This window comes from Coregonus clupeaformis, chromosome 18 (genome assembly GCF_020615455.1).
Source record: "Coregonus clupeaformis isolate EN_2021a chromosome 18, ASM2061545v1, whole genome shotgun sequence".
In the NCBI taxonomy this organism is placed as follows: Eukaryota; Metazoa; Chordata; class Actinopteri; order Salmoniformes; family Salmonidae; genus Coregonus; species Coregonus clupeaformis.
The window spans coordinates 36,846,577-36,867,662 of NC_059209.1; the positions used below are offsets into that span (position 1 = coordinate 36,846,577).

Genomic DNA, 21,086 nt, shown 5'->3' on the forward strand with positions numbered 1-21,086 from the left:
AGGCCAGTAACAGTAGATAGCTAAACCAGTAACAGTAGATAGTTAGACCAGTAGATAGTTAGACCAGTAAGAATAACATAATTGTATTATTTCTTTAACAGACTGATTCAACTCCTTTGTTTATCCCTCCAGGTGACACGTTCTCCTTCAGTGACGTGACCCGTAACGTTCTGCAGTATGAACACTCCGGCCTCTCCACGGACGAGGACGCCATCACCTTCACCGTTACCGATGGCTTCTCCATGACAACGGCGGTGGTACAGGTGGTTGTGTTGGGCGTCGGGGGCGACGGGCCCAGGAGAGACCCAGAGGCCCTGCTGTCCATGGAGGTTCCTGAAAAAAGTAGCAGTGTCATCAGACGTACACACCTGGGTTATACGGTTAGTACAAACACACACACACACAAGCACTCCTGCTCTAAACTCTTGACTGAAGCTCAGAGTTAGATGTGTGGGTGACACACACAGGACACACACGCTATGGGTATCCATATCTGGACCCCCCGTCTGAATGGTTCTTCTGGTTTCTGTTCACCCATGATCGTAATATTATGTAGTGTAGTCCAGCTCCTTCCATTATGGTCTTGACTTATTGAACCCTCTTTATAGTGGCTCTGGTTGCTGTGTTTAAGTGCTGTAGATACTGTACGTTCCACCACAGCTTCACATAATAAATCGGCATATATATTTTTTTAAATAGTTTACGTATTATGAAATACGTAATCATATTTTGCAGAGCGACACCTCTCCAGATGAGCAGATCCGTATTCAGCTGGTGTCGGTTCCTATGTACGGCATCCTGACCAGGACAGGGTCCGACTCAGACCACCAGGAGATGACGGAGTACTCCTCTTTCACCATGGACGACATCAACAAACACAGGATCAGGTAGAGCCATCTAAAACTAAGGGTGCATCTAAAGTAATATATAGTAATCTATAGTAATCTATAGTAATCTATAGTAATCCATAGTCATCCATAGTCATCTAAAGTAATAGTAGTAATCTATAGTAATCTATAGTAATCCATAGTAATCTAAAGTAATCTATAGTAATCTATAGTAATCCATAGTCATCTAAAGTAATCTATAGTAATCTATAGTAATCCATAGTCATCTATAGTAATCTATAGTAATCCATAGTCATCTAAAGTAATCTATAGTAATCTATAGTAATCCATAGTCATCTAAAGTAATCTATAGTAATCCATAGTCATCCATAGTCATCTAAAGTAATCTATAGTAATGTATAGTAATCTATAGTAATCTATAGTAATCCATAGTCATCTAAAGTAATCTATAGTAATCTATAGTAATCCATAGTCATCTAAAGTAATCTATAGTAATCTATAGTAATCCATAGTCATCTATAGTAATCTATAGTAATCTATAGTAATCCATAGTAATCTAATGTAGCTTCCTCTCTTTGTTCGCTTATACTTTAGCTGCACTGATCTGTAAAGAGCTGGACAGGTTGAAAGTCAATTCTGTTGTACACTTCACATTCTGGTATCCATTCCTACCAGCTCCTTTGTTGTTATTGCAGTAATTATTGAGACGATTTGTTCTGCCGTGTAGAATTTTTATTTCTAATTCATTTTGATTTTATTGGTCCAGGTTATTTAATTGAGAGCAATTCTCATTTTAGGCCTAAAGTAGCGAGCTAGCTGAGAGGTTTTTGTAAAAGTAATGGCTTCTTTCTACCATCACTCCTTAGACTGTAACTACTATAAAAATATCAATATTCTCCCTGTGTGGCTTTGTGAAATCCTCGCTACAAATTAGAAACGGCAGAAAAAAGATTGGGTGTTTTAGCGACGATATGGGAAAGGCACAAACAGTTTAGCTCAATTAGCATGTCTAATTAGCGAACGTTAAATACCAACCACCTGCAAGACACACACACACACACACACACACACACACACACACACACACACACACACACACACACACAATACACTCTGTGACGTCACGAGAGGCTACACAGCTTTCAGCGGGATTGCTCAAGTAGTGCAAGGAGACAAGGTTCAACCAAAACAAGGATTTTATTAAAGGTCTTGGGAAACTAACGAAAGTATAACACAATTCTGTTCTCTGGTGGCTCTTTAAGGGTTAACAGTTCAGGGATGTCTCTTCCACATCCAAAATCATAACTCTCCCTCGCTCAAATAACTTTTCCCCAGTCTTACTGTATTCCACGTTGCAGCTAGTGGCCAACCCAGCAAAACGTCCTTCCAAATGTCCCACACGTATTTCCACAGGTGCATATATCCAAAGGTGAGTATTTCCCAAAGGTAAGTATCTCCAAATCCTTATATTCCTCATGGAAGTGGACGTGCAGCACTCTTGTCCTCCCGAGAGCCCAGGTTGGAGATTGTGTCTCTTCACCCCCCACACACACTCTCAGTGTGTCTCTTCCCTTCCCAAACCTTCAGCTCATCAGCTCCTCATTTGTTTCAGCTGCGTGGGAAGATTGGCCATAGAGGGGTGGAGTTCCCGACCATACCAGCAGATGGAGCCATAGCTGTCTGGGTTTGCAGCCACCTCAGGGGGATGTAACGTCCCTCCAGGACACAGCCTCTCGTGACATCACAACACACACACACACACACACACACACACACACATACACACACACACACACACACACACACACACACACAAAATGAAAACCAGGCATCGAAATGAAAACAAAATATTAGGCCTAGGGACTTCATCCCCATAATGTGCCTCTGATTAGCTTTGGTGCTAATTAACACGCTAGGCTAATATTGTACGAAACATCTCTGGGGCTTTGGGTTTAAATCACTTGTATTAGTTAAGCTTGGCAGACTGCCTCTCTGTGTTGTAACACATACACCTCTGTTTTATAGAGAATTAGAAAATATTATATTTCATTCAGGTACTTTTGCTCGTTTTTTAAAGGGCTTATACACGACCAGGCTTTATAATGGTGAGAGTTAGAGGATATTAGATTCAGTTCCATTCTCCAGATTGTAGAGGGCTTGTATAAAGTGTTGTATTAGTGTGAGGGGAATCTCGCCTCTTCCACCGCTAATCTGTAGCCCATCGTTCATGAAAGTGATGTAGGCTACAAAGAGTGATAAGATTCTTTGGTAACACTTTTCTTAAAAGCAATAGGTAGCTATAATGATTTATGACTTGTTATAAGCATGTATTAGCCCTTCTAATGTGTTACAGTGAACTTGTCATATGGTATGTCTTTCTATGTGGCACATTTCTTTGTTGTTGCTAATATTAAACAAGGATTATTAGGAGATTATAATATGCACTGGTTTTGTGACCAATTTGTATTGTTTTGTTTTCCGTGAAGACGTTGTTTTCGGATGAACTTTACTAAAGCTCAGATTTCCTTCCTGCCGTACCAGATACATCACTTCCTTTGAGACAGGAACCCAGCCGGTGACGGACATCTTCCATTTCATTGTTTACGACGGTGAGAACAGTCGCCTTGACAACCAGATGTGTACCATCACCATTACCTCCATAAAGGGACAGCCTCCAGTGGTCACTGTCCGCAGTGGCATCAAGGTACACACACACACAAACACACACACACACACACACACACAACTCCGCTTGTTTGGACAATTGCTAGGGACAGAACAAAGAGAGACAGTCTGCAACAGATGAAGCGTAACCAGGCAACACAGCTGATGCAACGCTCAGTGGACCAGTGTCTAACGCTGTGTGTGTGTGTGTGTGTGTGTGTGTGTGTGTGTGTGTATGAGTGTGTGTATGAGTGTGTGTGTGTGTGTGTGTGTGTGTGTGTGTGTGTATGAGTGTGTGTGTGTGTGTGTGTGTGTGTGTGTGTGTGTGTGTGTGTGTGTGTGTGTGTGTGTGTGTGTGTGTTTGAGTGTGTGTGTGTGTGTTCTAACACAAGGGTTGTATCATGTGATTAATAATAGTTGTCGCCAGCTGCTGTCTGATGGTCACTGTAACGTGAATGAGTCAGGGTTGATCAATGTAGCACAAAATAAAATAGAACCGCTGACATTGGCAATTGATAATGGAATGGGAACGTCTGTTCTAGTTATTCTAATTCTATGGAACGTGGTCTATATTATACAAATATCCCTCGTTAACATGAACTGGCAGGCTCAGCTGTATAATAGAAATAGCCTTGGGGTGGACGTTGCACTTAGTGACTGATCTAGGATCAGAGTTACCTTCCGCAATCCTAACTGTAAAGGTCTTAGTGACTGATCTAGGATCAGAGTTACCTTCCGCAAGCCTAACTGTTTATTTATTATATATTAAAGATTAGCACTGACTATCGGTAGCTATCTAGGCGTAAGTTCCTCCTAGTTGTCCTAGAAGTGCTCTCACCCAATGCTGTATCTGCATACTGAGATCTTGTGCAACTTTCTATGTTGTGTATTTCTAGGTACAGGAAGGAGGAAGAGTCCAGCTGTCAACCAATCACATCATTGTATCAGATCTGGACACACCCAAGAAGGACCTGCTGGTGTGGATGATCAGCGCGCCCAAATATGGCTTCATTGAGAACACGAGACGAAGAGGTGTGTGTGTGTGTGTGTGTGAGAGAGAGAGAGAGATTCAATGTAATAAGCCTATATTTCCCATAAGGGGCAGTTGTCCTGGGCAAAGCAGTGTGCATGTAAACAGAGGTACGGTAATACAGTACATACAGACATATGAAACAACACTGATGAAAGTGGAGGGAGGCCTGCACAAAAGTCTTTATGCTGCAAAGTAAACCCTGTTTTTCATCCATGATGTGAGATTAGTCTGAATGACTGGTCTTCAGTTATGTTGTCTTCTTTTGAGTATTCCCCTGTTGAAATATAAATGAATATCTATGAGCCTGGCGTATTTCTACATGGGGTCTTCGATGTTTCTGATCTCACTTCCCATTCTGGTCTCGTCCTCTGTCTCCCAGTGGGCTCGATGGGCGGTTCAAATACCCGCATCATCAGTCCAGAGGTTCCCTTCTCCGTGGACGACCTGACGACTGACCACATCTTCTACGTTCAGAACGTCCAGAACACTGACCACTACCAGGACACCTTCTCTTTCTACATCAGTGATGGGTCCAGCCAGACAGAGGCCTTCAATGTCAACATAGATATACTGGTAAATAATACTACTGCTACTACTATATCAGTGATGGGTGCAGCCAGACATTCAATGTCAACATAGATGTACTGGTAGAAATAATGATTAAAGCCACAATCCTTTAAGACATACAGCAGACCTGTCACTTGGTTTGATATATGGAGATTCATAGAGGGACTGAAAGTTCATGAGATCAGCACGGTAGCTTTACTAATATTTTAAAGATGTATGTTGTGTGTTTACAAATACTATGTTATTAATAATAATTAACTGCAACTCTTAACCCAAGTGCACAATGAAAACTTTCAGACAAGGTTGACGGATTTTCTTGTTCTGTGATAACTACACCAGGCCTGTTTTTTCCCGCCCACCATAAAAATCGATCAATTTGTCTGCTAGGGCCTTGAGGTGATGATCCTGACAGAGACTTGGGTGTATGTATTCTTGTGTGTGTGAATGCTAAACTTTAAATTTGTTTGTGTGTGCGAGCATGTGTGTGCCTGCGTCTGTCTGTCTGTCTGTGTGTGCGTGTGCTAATGCTTGTGTGTGTGTGTGTGTGTGTGTGTGTGTGTGTGTGTGTGTGTGTGTGTGTGTGTGTGTGTGTGTGTGTGTGTGTGTGTGTGTGTGTCCGCAGCAGAGTAAAGAGGAGATGGAGCCGGTGGTGTCAGTGAACAGGATCCAGGTGGAGGAGAACTCAGGAGTGGTCATCACTAACTCTTCTCTCAACGTCCTGGACCAAGACACACCAGACAATGACATCATCATCACCGTCACCAAGGAACCTGCCTACGGTACGTGTACACACACACAGAAATAAAGTGCACTTCACCTCTAACAGCCCAACACAGTCAGTGTCAAATGCTGCTCTTCTCTCTCCCCTGTCCATTACTTGGCCTGTAACTCTCCCTCCCTCCCTCCATCCCTCTCTCTAACTCTCCCTCCATCTCCCTCCATCCCTCTCTCTAACTCTCCCTCCATCTCCCTCCATCCCTCCCTCTAACTCTCCCTCCATCCCTCCTTGTAACTCTCCCTCCATCCCTCCATCCCTCCATCCCTCCTTGTAACTCTCCCTCCATCCCTCCATCCCTCCATCCCTCCATCCCTCCTTGTAACTCTCCCTCCATCCCTCCTTGTAACTCTCCCTCCATCCCTCCTTGTAACTCTCCCTCCATCCCTCCATCCCTCCATCCCTCCTTGTAACTCTCCCTCCATCCCTCCTTGTAACTCTCCCTCCATCCCAACTTGTAACTCTCCCTCCATCCCTCCATCCATCCATCCCTCCTTGTAACTCTCCCTCCATCCCTCCTTGTAACTCTCCCTCCATCCCTCCTTGTAACTCTCCCTCCATCCCTCCTTGTAACTCTCCCTCCATCTCTCCCTCCATCCCTCTCTCTAACTCTCCCTCCATCTCTCCCTCCATCCCTCCCTCTAACTCTCCCTCCATCCCTCCTTGTAACTCTCCCTCCATCTCTCCCTCCATCCCTCCCTCCATCTCTCCCTCCATCCCTCCCTCTAACTCTCCCTCCATCCCTCCTTGTAACTCTCCCTCCATCCCTCCATCCCTCCTTGTAACTCTCCCTCCATCCCTCCATCTAACTCTCCCTCCATCCCTCCTTGTAACTCTCCCTCCATCTCTCCCTCCATCTCTCCCTCCATCTCTCCCTCCATCCCTCCCTCTAACTCTCCCTCCATCCCTCCTTGTAACTCTCCCTCCATCCCTCCTTGTAACTCTCCCTCCATCCCTCCGTCTAACTCTCCCTCCATCCCTCCCTCCATCCCTCCCTCCATCCCTCCCTCTAACTCTCCCTCCATCCCTCCTTGTAACTCTCCCTCCATCCCTCCTTGTAACTCTCCCTCCATCCCTCCTTGTAACTCTCCCTCCATCCCTCCTTGTAACTCTCCCTCCATCCCTCCCTCTAACTCTCCCTCCATCCCTCCATCCCTCCTTGTAACTCTCCCTCCATCCCTCCATCCCTCCTTGTAACTCTCCCTCCATCCCTCCTTGTAACTCTCCCTCCATCCCTCCTTGTAACTCTCCCTCCATCCCTCCATCCCTCCTTGTAACTCTCCCTCCATCCCTCCATCCCTCCTTGTAACTCTCCCTCCATCCCTCCTTGTAACTCTCCCTCCATCCCTCCATCCCTCCTTGTAACTCTCCCTCCATCCCTCCTTGTAACTCTCCCTCCATCCCTCCATCCCTCCTTGTAACTCTCCCTCCATCCCTCCCTCCATCTCCCTCCATCCCTCCCTCCATCTCTCCCTCCATCTCTCCCTCCATCTCTCCATCCCTCCCTCTAACTCTTCCTCCCTCCATCCCTCCCTCCATCTCCCTCCATCCCTCCCTCCATCCCTCCCTCCATCCCTCCCTCCATCTCTCCCTCCATCTCTCCCTCCATCTCTCCCTCTAACTCTCCCTCCATCCCTCCTTGTAACTCTCCCTCCATCTCTCCCTCCATCCCTCCTTGTAACTCTCCCTCCATCTCTCCCTCCATCCCTCCTTGTAACTCTCCCTCCATCTCTCCCTCCATCTCTCCCTCTAACTCTCCCTCCATCCCTCCTTGTAACTCTCCCTCCATCTCTCCCTCCATCCCTCCTTGTAACTCTCCCTCCATCTCTCCCTCCATCCCTCCCTCTAACTCTCCCTCCATCCCTCCTTGTAACTCTCCCTCCATCTCTCCATCCCTCCTTGTAACTCTCCCTCCATCCCTCCTTGTAACTCTCCCTCCATCCCTCCCTCCATCCCTCCCTCTAACTCTCCCTCCATCTCTCCATCCCTCCTTGTAACTCTCCCTCCATCCCTCCTTGTAACTCTCCCTCCATCCCTCCATCTATCCCACTAACTCTCCCTGTAATGTCAGGATCCTGCAACGACCTATTCTTCACAACCTGCAGGCAGTAAAAGCAACATAAACCCTCCCATAAAGCCCCTGTCACACCGTCATAAAACTAAAACCTATGGAGGCTATAGAGGCCCTGTCCTCTCCACTGTCTGCCTGCCAGACAGCTTCTGCTAAATGACATTGCGCAGCGCAAAAACACATTCATCATGTTACGCATGCGTCGGGTCTCACATTGCCGGGATTCAAGGCCTTCCAGGGATGAAGATATATGACACACCTTCTCTTAGTTCTTTGATCTATCTGTTTCTACCTTTATTTTTGTTGCCATATGTAAAGTGTCTTTTGAATGTCATGAAAAGGGTTAAATAAGGAAGATATACCATCATTATTATTACTATTATTATTATTATTATTATTATTATTATTATTATTATTATCATTATTATTATCATTATTATCATTATAATCATTAATGTTATTGTTATTACTATTATTATTATGACTTGTTATTATTATCATTGTTATTATTATAATTATTATAATTATTATAATTATAATAATAAGTAATAATAATATGCCATTTAGCAGACGCTTTTATCCAAAGCGACTTACAGTCATGTGTTTATACATGTTTACGTAGGGGTGGTCCCGGGGATCGAACCCACTACCCTGGCGTTACAAGCGCCGTGCTCTACCAGCTGAGCTACAGAGGACCACATTATTATCATTATTATTACTATTATTACTATTATTATTATTATTATTATTATTATTATATTTATTATGATTATTATGATTATTATTATTATTATTATTATTATTATTATTATTATTATTATTATTATTATCATTGTGTTCAGGCAAGTTGCAACCCCACATACTCACTCTTTCCCACCATGGTCCTGTTTTCAGGCAAACTGCGTAGACGCCAGTTCTACTCCCAGCCTCTGGAGAACGGTCGGGTCCTGTCTCAGGGCTCCACATTCACCTACCAGGACGTGTTGGACCTGCTGCTGGTGTACGCCCCTGATGCGGCCAGCGGGGGCAGTGATGAGCTATCCTTCTCCCTGACTGACGGCATCCACACCAGCACCGGACGGCTCACCTTCACCATAGACGTCAGGAAGAGTGAAGGACCAAGGATGACTGTGAATAGAGGCCTGCAGCTGGCTGCAGGTACGGGCTTGGAGAGAGGGTGTGTGTGTGTGTGTGTGTGTGTGTGTGTGTGTGTGTGCGTGCGTGCGTGTGTATGTGTGTGTGTGGTCCCTGCATGACCTTAAACAGTTTCCACAGGGAAGGACAGGGACAAACAGTTCATTGTATAGGGGGGACGGGATCCGTGTAATTGTTTTAAGGGGACGGGATCCGTGTAATTGTTTTAATGCGCCAGGACCCACATGTGCCCTTCTTCATGGTGAAGTCTAGCTGAGTACGAACACACCTGATTCAACTATGAAAGCGCTTGTTGATTACTTGTTGATTCAGGTATTCCAGTTCTGAGCTAGTGTCTAAATCAAATCAAATGTTATTGGTCACATACACATGTTTAGCAGATGTTATTGCGAGTGTAGCGAAATGCTTGAGCTTCTAGTTCCGACAGTGCAGCAATATCTAGCAAGTAATATCTAACATTTCTACAACAAAAACCTAATCACACAAATCTAAGTAAAGGAATGGAATAAGAATATATAAATATATGGATGAGCAATGTCATTATCAGAGTGGCATAGGCTAAGATGCAATAGATAGAATAGAATACAGTATATACATATGAGATGGGTAATGCAAGATATGTAAACATTATTAAGATAGTATAGAATACAGTATATACATATGAGATGGGTAATGCAGAATATATGTAAACATTCAAGTGGCATTATTAAAGTGACTAGTGTTCCATTTATTAAAGTGGCCAGTGATTTTCAAGTCTGTATGTAGGCAGCAGCCTCTAATGTGCTAGTGATGGCTGTTTAACAGTCTGATGGCCTTGAGATAGAAGCTGTTTTTCAGTCTCTCGGTCCCAGCTTTGATGCACCTGTACTGTCCTCGCCTTCTGGATGATAGCGGGGTGAACAGGCAATGGCCCGGGTGGTAGTTGTCCTTGATTATCTTTTTGGCCTTCCTGTGACATCGGGTGCTGTAGGTGTCCTGGAGGGCAGGTAGTTTGCCCCCGGTGATGCGTTGTGCAGACCGCACCACCCTCTGGAGAGCCCTGCAGTTGTGGGCTGTGCAGTTGCCGTACCAGGCGGTGATACAGCCCGACAGGATGCTCTCAAAAAAGTTTGTGAGGGTTTTAGGTGACAGGCCAAATATTTTCAGCCTCCTGAGGATTAAGAGACTTTGCTGCGCCTTCTTCACCACACTGTCTGTGTGGATGGACCATTTCAGTTTGTCAATGATGTGTACACCGAGGAGCTTAAAATGTTCACCTTCTCCACTGCTGTCCCATCGATGTGGATAGGGGGGTGCTCCCTCTGCTGTTTCCTGAAGTCCACAATCATCTCCTTTGTTTTGTTGACGTTGAGTGAGAGGTTATTTTCCTGGCACCACACTCCCAGAGCCCTCACCTCCTCCCTGTAGGTGGTCTCGTCATTGTTGGTAATCAAGCCTACTACTGTTGTGTCGTCTGCAAACTTGTTGATTGAGTTGGAGGCGTGCATGGCTACGCAGTCATGGGTGAACAGGGAGTACAGGAGTGGGCTGAGCACGCACCCTTGTGGGGCCCCAGTGTTGAGGATCAGCGAAGTGGAGATGTTGTTTCCTACCTTCACCACCTGGGGGGCGGCCCGTCAGGAAGTCCAGGACCCAATTGCAAACTTGATGTAGAGTCTTGGGGAGACTGGCAGAACAGATAGGGAAGGGCTGATCTAGATCTAGTCTTATGCTGTTGTTCTTTGGTGTATCCTTACTGTTACTGTACCTATTCTCCCCCCAGGCTCAGCGGCTAAGATCACTGAGCAGAACCTGAAGGGATCAGATTCAGACTCAGATAGCCTGAAGCTGAGGTACATCCTGACCAAAGACCTTCCATTAGGAAGACTACAGCTTTCTAAAAGAGGAGGAGGACAGGACAAGGTGTCTGTTAAAGGACCTGTCAAGAGCTTCACACAGGAGGAGGTCAACAAAGGTATGTCTCTCTCTCTCTCTCTTTCTCTCTCTCTTCCTGTCTCTAAGCAGTCCCTCACCCTGCCTCTCTCTCTCTCTCTCTCTCTCTCTCTCTCTCTCTCTCTCTCTCTCTCTCTCTCTCTCTCGCTCTCGCTCTCGCTCTCGCTCTCGCTCTCGCTCTCTCTCTCTCGCTCTCTGTCTCACTCTCTCACACACCATCCTTTTCACATTCAATATTCTTCCAGGAAAAATGGCCTGTGACTTTCTCAGAGATGTATTCTCAGTTCTTGAAATGAATTATGATTAATTTACGATATTGAATTGACCCTAACCCTGTGTGTGTGTGTGTGTGTGTGTGTGTGTGTGTGTTGCAGGTCTTTTGGAGTACAGTCATGAGAAGGGAGAGAAAGGAGGGAGCATCTCCTTCAAGTTCAACCTGGTGGATCCAGAGGGCAACAAACTGATCGACCAGTCCTTCTACATCAGTGTACTAGGTAGGTTCCTGTCCTTCTACATCAGTGTACTAGGTAGATACCAGTCCTTCTACATCAGTGTACTAGGTAGATACCAGTCCTTCTACATCAGTGTACTAGGTAGATACCAGTCCTTCTACATCAGTGTACTAGGTAGATACCAGTCCTTCTACATCAGTGTACTAGATAGGTACCAGTCCTTCTACATCAGTGTACTAGGTAGATACCAGTCCTTCTACATCAGTGTACTAGGTAGATACCAGTCCTTCTACATCAGTGTACTAGATAGGTACCAGTCCTTCTACATCAGTGTACTAGGTAGATACCAGTCCTTCTACATCAGTGTACTAGGTAGGTTCCTGTCCTTCTATATCAGTGTACTAGGTAGGTACCAGTCCATCTATATCAGTGTACTAGGTAGATACCAGTCCTTCTACATCAGTGTACTAGGTAGATACCAGTCCTTCTACATCAGTGTACTAGGTAGGTTCCTGTCCTTCTATATCAGTGTACTAGGTAGGTACCAGTCCATCTATATCAGTGTACTAGGTAGATACCAGTCCTTCTACATCAGTGTACTAGGTAGATAACAGTCCTTCTATATCAGTGTACTCCTTTTGGTCTGTTATAGGTTTGATGCTCCCCAGGGGTTTATTGAAACTTTATCTTCCCTCCCTCCTTCCCTCCCTCCTTCTCTCCCCCCGTCCCCCCCAGAGGACCGCCTGCCCCCCTCTGTGGTAGTGAATAAGGGTCTGGTGCTGGATGAGAACTCAGTGAAGAAGCTGACTACTCTCCAGCTGTCAGCTACAGACCAGGACAGTGAGCCTGGAGACCTGGTGTACCGCATTACCAGGCAGCCTGCACTGGGGCATCTGGAGCACGCCAGCACCCCAGGTACACACATCACACACACACTGGCAAGCACACACACACACACACAGAAACACACTGCCAACAACCGAGGTACTGCACTGGAGCTAGCAACCAGCTCACGTGGACACACATGCTCAAACAGACACACACAAACACACACACACACACACAAACACACACACACACACACACACACACACACACACCTGCACAAAACATGGTTTAAATGTGCATATTCTTTACGCACACACTGTACAAGCTCATAAAGGCTCATACTAACACACACATACGCTCTCCAACAGACACACACACAGAAACACACACATACACACACTTACACGCAGACACACACACCTGCGTAAATCCAACGTGACATAATGAGTCTCGCTCTAATTGTTCTCTGAGTCTGAACCAGTGAGCCCAGCTGTCTCCCCCACCCCAGACTAGATAACACCCCCCCCCCCCCGACTAGTTAACACAACCCCCCCAGACTAGTTAACACACCACACTGAGACTAGTTAACACACCACACTGAGACCCCCCCAGACTAGTTAACACACCACACTGAGACCCCCCCAGACTAGTTAACACACCACACTGAGACCCCCCTCCAGACTAGTTAACACACCACACTGAGACCCCCTCCAGACTAGTTAACACACCACACTGAGACCCCCCCTCCAGACTAGTTAACACACCATACTGAGACCCCCAGACTAGTTAACACACCACACTGAGACCCCCCTCCAGACTAGTTAACACACCACACTGAGACCCCCCAGACTAGTTAACACACCATACTGAGACCCCCCAGACTAGTTAACACACCACACTGAGACCCCCCCAGACTAGTTAACACACCACACTGAGACCCCCCTCCAGACTAGTTAACACACCACACTGAGACCCCCCAGACTAGTTAACACACCACACTGAGACCCCCCCCAGACTAGTTAACACACCACACTGAGACCCCCCCTCCAGACTAGTTAACACACCACACTGAGACCCCCCCTCCAGACTAGTTAACACACCACACTGAGACCCCCCAGACTAGTTAACACACCACACTGAGACCCCCAGACTAGTTAACACACCACACTGAGACCCCCCCTCCAGACTAGTTAACACACCACACTGAGACCCCCCAGACTAGTTAACACACCACACTGAGACCCCCCAGACTAGTTAACACACCACACTGAGACCCCCCAGACTAGTTAACACACCACACTGAGACCCCCCCAGACTAGTTAACACACCACACTGAGACCCCCCTCCAGACTAGTTAACACACCACACTGAGACCCCCCAGACTAGTTAACACACCACACTGAGACCCCCCAGACTAGTTAACACACCACACTGAGACCCCCCAGACTAGTTAACACACCACACTGAGACCCCCCAGACTAGTTAACACACCACACTGAGACCCCCCAGACTAGTTAACACACCACACTGAGACCCCCCAGACTAGTTAACACACCACACTGAGACCCCCCCACAGACTAGTTAACACACCACACTGAGACCCCCCAGACTAGTTAACACACCACACTGAGACCCCCCCAGACTAGTTAACACACCACACTGAGACCCCCCCCCCCCATGTTTTCATTAAAAGACAACTAAATGTAAAAATTGACAATTTCAAAGCATGCTGAGTATTTTTCGAATGAGCTCCGCCCCTAATCAAGGTTTTGTCTAGAAAGGAGACAGCTTTTGACAACAACAAAACAATTCGTAGCAGGTTTAGGAGAATATACGCAGAAGGTTAGCAGAATTAACGTAGGAGGTTAGGAGAATTACATTTACGTCATTTAGCAGACGCTCTTATCCAGAGCGACTTACAAATGTAAATGTAAATGTAAATGAGAATTAGGTTAAACTGTATCCCATCTAGACATGAGCCCGAAACAAGGGCATTAATAATACCCAGGATGCATTGTAGTTCATTTTGGTATGTTCATTTTCACATATACATTTACATTTTGGTCATTTAGCAGACACTCTTATCCAGAGTGACTTACAGTCAGTGCATTCAACTGAGGTAGATAAACAGCAACATATCACAGTCATAGCAAGTAAAATGCTTCAGTAACCGTTACTGAGAATGTTGTTGCTGTTTGGGCCGGCTACTTGCAAATGTATTTCTGTATTTTATAATACAAAATACATGTATTTTAATTAAATACTTTTCAAAATACAAGTATTTTGTAGTTTATTTTGATACATTGATCTTTATGGTATTTTGTAATTGTATTTTCTTATTGTATTTTGTAATTGTATTTTGTAATTGTATTTAGTAATTGTATTTAGTAATTGTATTTAGTAATTGTATTTAGTAATTGTATTTTGTAATTTTTGCCCATCTCTACATGGCACGATGGAGATGGCAGACAGCAAGATTCAGACAAACCCCAACTATACCAAATCAAATACTAGGCTAGTAGCATTGGAAGATATTGACTACACACTTTATTTCAGGGGTGATTACGTTTATAAATTGCCTGGCTGGGCTGTGGGACAGTGGACGCGCATTGATAAATCGAATGGAACTGTTAACAGGCATTACCCGGGGATTGTGGTGAATAAGCATCCAGGATCCAAACAACCCGTTGAGGGCAGTGGGTTGTGGCAGTGGTGTAAAGTACTTAAGTAAAAATACTTTAAAGTACTACTTAAGTCGTTTTTTGGGGTATCTGTAGGTTACTTTACTATTTATATTTTTGAAAACTTCTACTTTTACTTCACTACATTCCTAAAGAAAATAGTATACTTTTTACTCCATACATTTTTTCATGACACCCAAAAGTATTCGTTAAATTTTGAATGCTTAGCAGGACAGGACAATGGTCCGATTCACACACTTATCAAGAGAACATCCCTGGTCATCCCTACTGCCTCTAATCTGGCAGACTCACTAAACACACACGCTTCATTTGTAAATGATATCTGAGTATTGGAGTGTGCCCCTGGCTATCCATAAATTTAAAAAAACAAGAACATTGTTCCATCTGGTTTGCTTAATACAAGTAATTTTAAATTATTTATCCTTTTACTTTTGATACTTAAGTATATTTAAAACCAAATACTTTTAGACTTTTACTCAAGTAGTATTTTACTGGGTGACTTTCACTTTTACTTGAGTCATTTTCTATTAAGGTATCTTAACCTTTACTCAAGTATGACAACTGGGTACTTTTTCCACCACTGGCTTGTAGGGCAGATGTGACGTCAGCTAGCGAACAATGCTAACTACCACTAAAGAGATACAGTGTACTAATTTAATGCTAATAGCGTTATATTCCAGGAACTGATTTACATTACATGATGTCTGTGCCACTAACAGTAAATACCATTTAGCATACGCTTTCATCCTAAGGGACTTGGCATATTGAGTGCAGTGAATACATAATTAGTGTGTGACCCAAGCGGGTCTTCGCTGGCATTGCTAGTGCCACACACTGACTTTCAAAGAACGTTTTTGAAAGCTAACACATCCATTAACATTAACTGTTAATGCTAATGAATGCTAACTTCCTTCCGGATACAGGAACACGCATCACGTCCTTCTCCCAGGCTGACCTGGCCTCCCGCAGTGTCCAGTACGTTCACACCAGCGAAGAAGAGAAGCACGCAGACGAGTTCTCCTTCATTGTGTCTGACGGGGCTAATGAGGTACACACACACACACACACACACACACACACACACACACTATCGATAATGTCCCTCTCTAATGCAGCCTAATGAGCAGCAGAAGTGCTTGAGCAAACGTGAAAAGATCGTCTGGCATTCACGATTGGCTGACCGCTGTGTGTAAAAGGTCGTCGGGGCCGTGTCACGATTGGCTGAACGCTGTGCGTGTGGTGTTATGTGGAGCTGCTGGTCCATTCTGTTCAAGTTGGTTTTGTGTCATTAAACATTTGATCAGGATGTTTGCGTGTAAAGTATCAGATCATCCCATCAGATCCCGCTGTTGTATCTTTACCACTACTGTACCCACCAGGATATGATTGCTCCTGTGGTGAGATTACGTTTTCTGTGTATGTTGTGATGTTGTGATGTTGTGATGGGTGGCCCTGAGGTTGTACATATCATTCTCTATTTTAAAACAATGTACAGTAGGTTACTGTAAAACAAGGATACAATGTTCTGCATGGCCTAAGAACAACTTCATTGAAAAGTGTTGCACACAATGATCAAATCAAATGTTATTTGTCACCTGCTTCGTAGACACAAGGTAGAGAGGTAGAGAGAGAGGGAGAGAGAGAGGGAGAGAGAGAGAGAGAGAGAGAGAGAGAGAGAGAGAGAGAGAGAGAGAGAGAGAGAGAGAGAGAGAGAGAGAGAGAGAGAGAGAGAGAGAGAGAGAGAGAGAGTGAGAGAAGGAATAAATCACAGTGAATAACGAACAAAACTAATGAGTAAAAATAACATGGATATATATACAGGGAGTACAGTACCGAGTCGATGTGCAGGGGTACCAGGTAATTGATGTAGATATGTACATATACTGTAGGTAGGGGTAAAGTGACTAGGCAACAGGATAGAAAATAGACAGTAGCAGCAGTGTATGTGGTGAGTGTGAAAGTGTGTGTGTGTGAGTGTGTGGTGTCAGTAGTGTGTGTGTGTGTGTGTGTGTGTGTGTGTGTGTGTGTGTGTGTGTGTGTGTGTGTTTGTGGTGTCAGTGTAAGTACTGTATGTGTGAGTGTGTGGTAGAGTCCAGCGTGTGGGTAGAGTCAAGTGTGTGTGTGGATAGAGTCAGTGCAAGAGAGTTAGTTAAAAACAGGGTCAATGCAGGTAGTCTGGGTAGCCATTTGATTAGCTATTTAGCAGTCTTGTTTAGCAGTCTTATGGCTTGGGGTGGAAGCTGTTCAGGGTCCTGTTGGTTCCAGACATGGTGCGCTGGTACCGCTTGCCGTGCGGTCGCAGAGAGAACACTCTATGGCTTAGGTGGCTGGAGTCTTGTTTTTAAAATGTGGGCACCGCCTGGTATAGAGGTCCTGGACGGCAGGAAGCTTGGACCCAGTGATGTACTGGGCCGTCCACACTACCCTCTTTAAAGCCTTACTAATGATAATTATTACCTACCAGCAACTACCTGCATTAACCTTTTTGACAGTGTTCCCTCTGGATGTTCCTCAGATAACAGTGTTCCCTCTGTATGTTCCTCAGATAACAGTGTTCCCTCTGGATGTTCCTCAGATAACAGTGTTCCCTCTGGATGTTCCTCAGATAACAGTGTTATGTATGGTGTCTTTAGGTTGATAACAGTGTTATGTATGGTGTCTTTAGGTTGATAACAGTGTTATGTATGGTGTCTTTAGGTTGATAACAGTGTTATGTATGGTGTCTTTAGGTTGATAACAGTGTTATGTATGGTGTCTTTAGGTTGATAACAGTGTTATGTATGGAGTCTTTAGGTTGATAACAGTGTTATGTATGGTGTCTTTAGGTTGATAACAGTGTTATGTATGGTGTCTTTAGGTTGATAACAGTGTTATGTATGGTGTCTTTAGGTTGATAACAGTGTTCTGTATGGTGTCTTTAGGTTGATAACAGTGTTCTGTATGGAGTCTTTAGGTTGATAACAGTGTTATTTATGTATGGTGTCTTTAGGTTGATAACAGTGTTATGTATGGTGTCTTTAGGTTGATAACAGTGTTATGTATGGTGTCTTTAGGTTGATAACAGTGTTATGTATGGTGTCTTTAGGTTGATAACAGTGTTATGTATGGTGTCTTTAGGTTGATAACAGTGTTATGTATGGTGTCTTTAGGTTGATAACAGTGTTATGTATGGAGTCTTTAGGTTGATAACAGTGTTATGTATGGTGTCTTTAGGTTGATAACAGTGTTATGTATGGTGTCTTTAGGTTGATAACAGTGTTATGTATGGTGTCTTTAGGTTGATAGCAGTGTTATGTATGGTGTCTTTAGGTTGATAACAGTGTTATGTATGGTGTCTTTAGGTTGATAACAGTGTTATGTATGGTGTCTTTAGGTTGATAACAGTGTTATGTATGGTGTCTTTAGGTTGATAACAGTGTTCTGTATGGTGTCTTTAGGTTGATAACAGTGTTATGTATGGTGTCTTTAGGTTGATAACAGTGTTATGTATGGTGTCTTTAGGTTGATAACAGTGTTCTGTATGGTGTCTTTAGGTTGATAACAGTGTTATGTACGGAGTCTTTAGGTTGATAACAGTGTTCTGTATGGTGTCTTTAGGTTGATAACAGTGTTCTGTATGGTGTCTTTAGGTTGATAACAGTGTTATGTATGGTGTCTTTAGGTTGATAACAGTGTTATGTATGGTGTCTTTAGGTTGATAACAGTGTTATGTATGGTGTCTTTAGGTTGATAACAGTGTTCTGTATGGTGTCTTTAGGTTGATAACAGTGTTATGTATGGTGTCTTTAGGTTGATAACAGTGTTATGTATGGTGTCTTTAGGTTGATAACAGTGTTATGTATGGTGTCTTTAGGTTGATAACAGTGTTATGTATGGTGTCTTTAGGTTGATAACAGTGTTCTGTATGGTGTCTTTAGGTTGATAACAGTGTTCTGTATGGAGTCTTTAGGTTGATAACAGTGTTATTTATGTATGGTGTCTTTAGGTTGATAACAGTGTTATGTATGGTGTCTTTAGGTTGATAACAGTGTTATGTATGGTGTCTTTAGGTTGATAACAGTGTTATGTATGGTGTCTTTAGGTTGATAACAGTGTTATGTATGGTGTCTTTAGGTTGATAACAGTGTTATGTAGGGAGTCTTTAGGTTGATAACAGTGTTATGTATGGTGTCTTTAGGTTGATAACAGTGTTATGTATGGTGTCTTTAGGTTGATAACAGTGTTATGTATGGTGTCTTTAGGTTGATAACAGTGTTCTGTATGGTGTCTTTAGGTTGCCCAGACGTTCTACATCACCATACGGCCGGTGGATGACTCCCTCCCCCTGCTGGTGGTTCCTGGTATGAGGGTTCAGGAGGGGGTCAGGAAGACCATCACTGAGTTTGAACTGAAGGCCACCGACGCTGACACAGAGGTAGGCTGGCAGACTGTCCAGCCACAACACACACCTCACTACACATAGTCACAGACAGAGAGGTAGGCTGGCTGGTCAGTACTATTAGCCAGAGGTAGGCTGGCTGTCTGTTCCCTACATACCTGTAATGTTTTAATCACTACACACACCTTCAGTGTTTTCATTATAACCAGAGGAGCAATAAACTAAGAGTGAAATGAACAGCTGCTTTGACTGAATGCCATTGTGTATAGAGCTAAATAGTAGCAGAAAGTACTAGAAGCTATTTGAGCTTTACTTGGGGTGCTATATGGACCAGATGAAGAAAAATAAACTAATTTCGAGCTCCTTGATTATGCTAAGTCAAGGCAACTTTCAGTTTAGAAATTCAAATCAGCATGCCAGACTGTTCCTAGGGCTGCGTTGCCAGACTGTTCCTAGGGCTGCGTTGCCAGACTGTTCCTAGGGCTGCGTTGCCAGACTGTTCCTAGGGCTGCGTTGCCAGACTGTTCCTAGGGCTGCGTTGCCAGACTGTTCCTAGGGCTGCGTTGCCAGACTGTTCCTAGGGCTGCGTTGCCAGACTGTTCCTAGGGCTGCGTTGCCAGACTGTTCCTAGGGCTGCGTTGCCAGACTGTTCTGAGGGCTGCGTTGCCAGACTGTTCCTAGGGCTGCGTTGCCAGACTGTTCCTAGGGCTGCGTTGCCAGACTGTTCCTAGGGCTGCGTTGCCAGACTGTTCCTAGGGCTGCGTTGCCAGACTGTTCCTAGGGGCTGCGTTGCCAGACTGTTCCTAGGGCTGCGTTGCCAGACTGTTCCTAGGGCTGCGTTGCCAGACTGTTCCTAGGGCTACGTTGCCAGACTGTTCCTAGGGGCTGCGTTGCCAGACTGTTCCTAGGGCTGCGTTGCCAGACTGTTCCTAGGGCTGCGTTGCCAGACTGTTCCTAGGGCTGCGTTGCCAGACTGTTCCTAGGGCTACGTTGCCAGACTGTTCCTAGGGCTGCGTTGCCAGACTGTTCCTAGGGCTGCGTTGCCAGACTGTTCCTGGGGATGCGTTGCCAGACTGTTCCTAGGGCTGCGTTGCCAGACTGTTCCTAGGGCTGCGTTGCCAGACTGTTCCTAGGGCTGCGTTGCCAGACTGTTCCTAGGGCTGCGTTGCCAGACTGTTCCTAGGGCTGCGTTGCCAGACTGTTCCTAGGGCTGCGTTGCCAGACTGTTCCTAGGGCTGCGTTGCCAGACTGTTCCTAGGGGCTGCGTTGCCAGACTGTTCCTAGGGCTGCGTTGCCAGACTGTTCCTAGGGCTGCGTTGCCAGACTGTTCCTAGGGCTGCGTTGCCAGACTGTTCTGAGGGCTGCGTTGCCAGACTGTTCCTAGGGCTGCGTTGCCAGACTGTTCCTAGGGCTGCGTTGCCAGACTGTTCCTAGGGCTGCGTTGCCAGACTGTTCCTAGGGCTGCGTTGCCAGACTGTTCCTAGGGCTGCGTTGCCAGACTGTTCCTAGGGCTGCGTTGCCAGACTGTTCCTAGGGGCTGCGTTGCCAGACTGTTCCTAGGGCTGCGTTGCCAGACTGTTCCTAGGGCTGCGTTGCCAGACTGTTCCTAGGGCTGCGTTGCCAGACTGTTCCTAGGGCTGCGTTGCCAGACTGTTCCCTAGGGCTGCGTTGCCAGACAGTT

The 21,086-nt window shown here is 45.1% G+C and overlaps 1 protein-coding gene across 1 annotated transcript in view; it reads left to right on the forward strand.

Annotated features, from left to right (window-relative positions):
• The window catches only part of fras1 (Fraser extracellular matrix complex subunit 1), a 339,766-nt gene that overhangs the window by 272,330 nt on the left and 46,350 nt on the right, over positions 1-21,086 (forward strand). The window contains exons 39-50 of the mRNA XM_045226860.1: positions 133-380; positions 736-887; positions 3,390-3,552; positions 4,409-4,544; positions 4,925-5,118; positions 5,735-5,891; positions 8,853-9,116; positions 10,876-11,067; positions 11,420-11,539; positions 12,233-12,412; positions 15,951-16,075; positions 19,301-19,441. Coding sequence (XP_045082795.1) covers positions 133-380; positions 736-887; positions 3,390-3,552; positions 4,409-4,544; positions 4,925-5,118; positions 5,735-5,891; positions 8,853-9,116; positions 10,876-11,067; positions 11,420-11,539; positions 12,233-12,412; positions 15,951-16,075; positions 19,301-19,441 — 2,072 coding nt within the window. The remainder of the gene's footprint in view (positions 1-132; positions 381-735; positions 888-3,389; positions 3,553-4,408; positions 4,545-4,924; positions 5,119-5,734; positions 5,892-8,852; positions 9,117-10,875; positions 11,068-11,419; positions 11,540-12,232; positions 12,413-15,950; positions 16,076-19,300; positions 19,442-21,086) is intronic.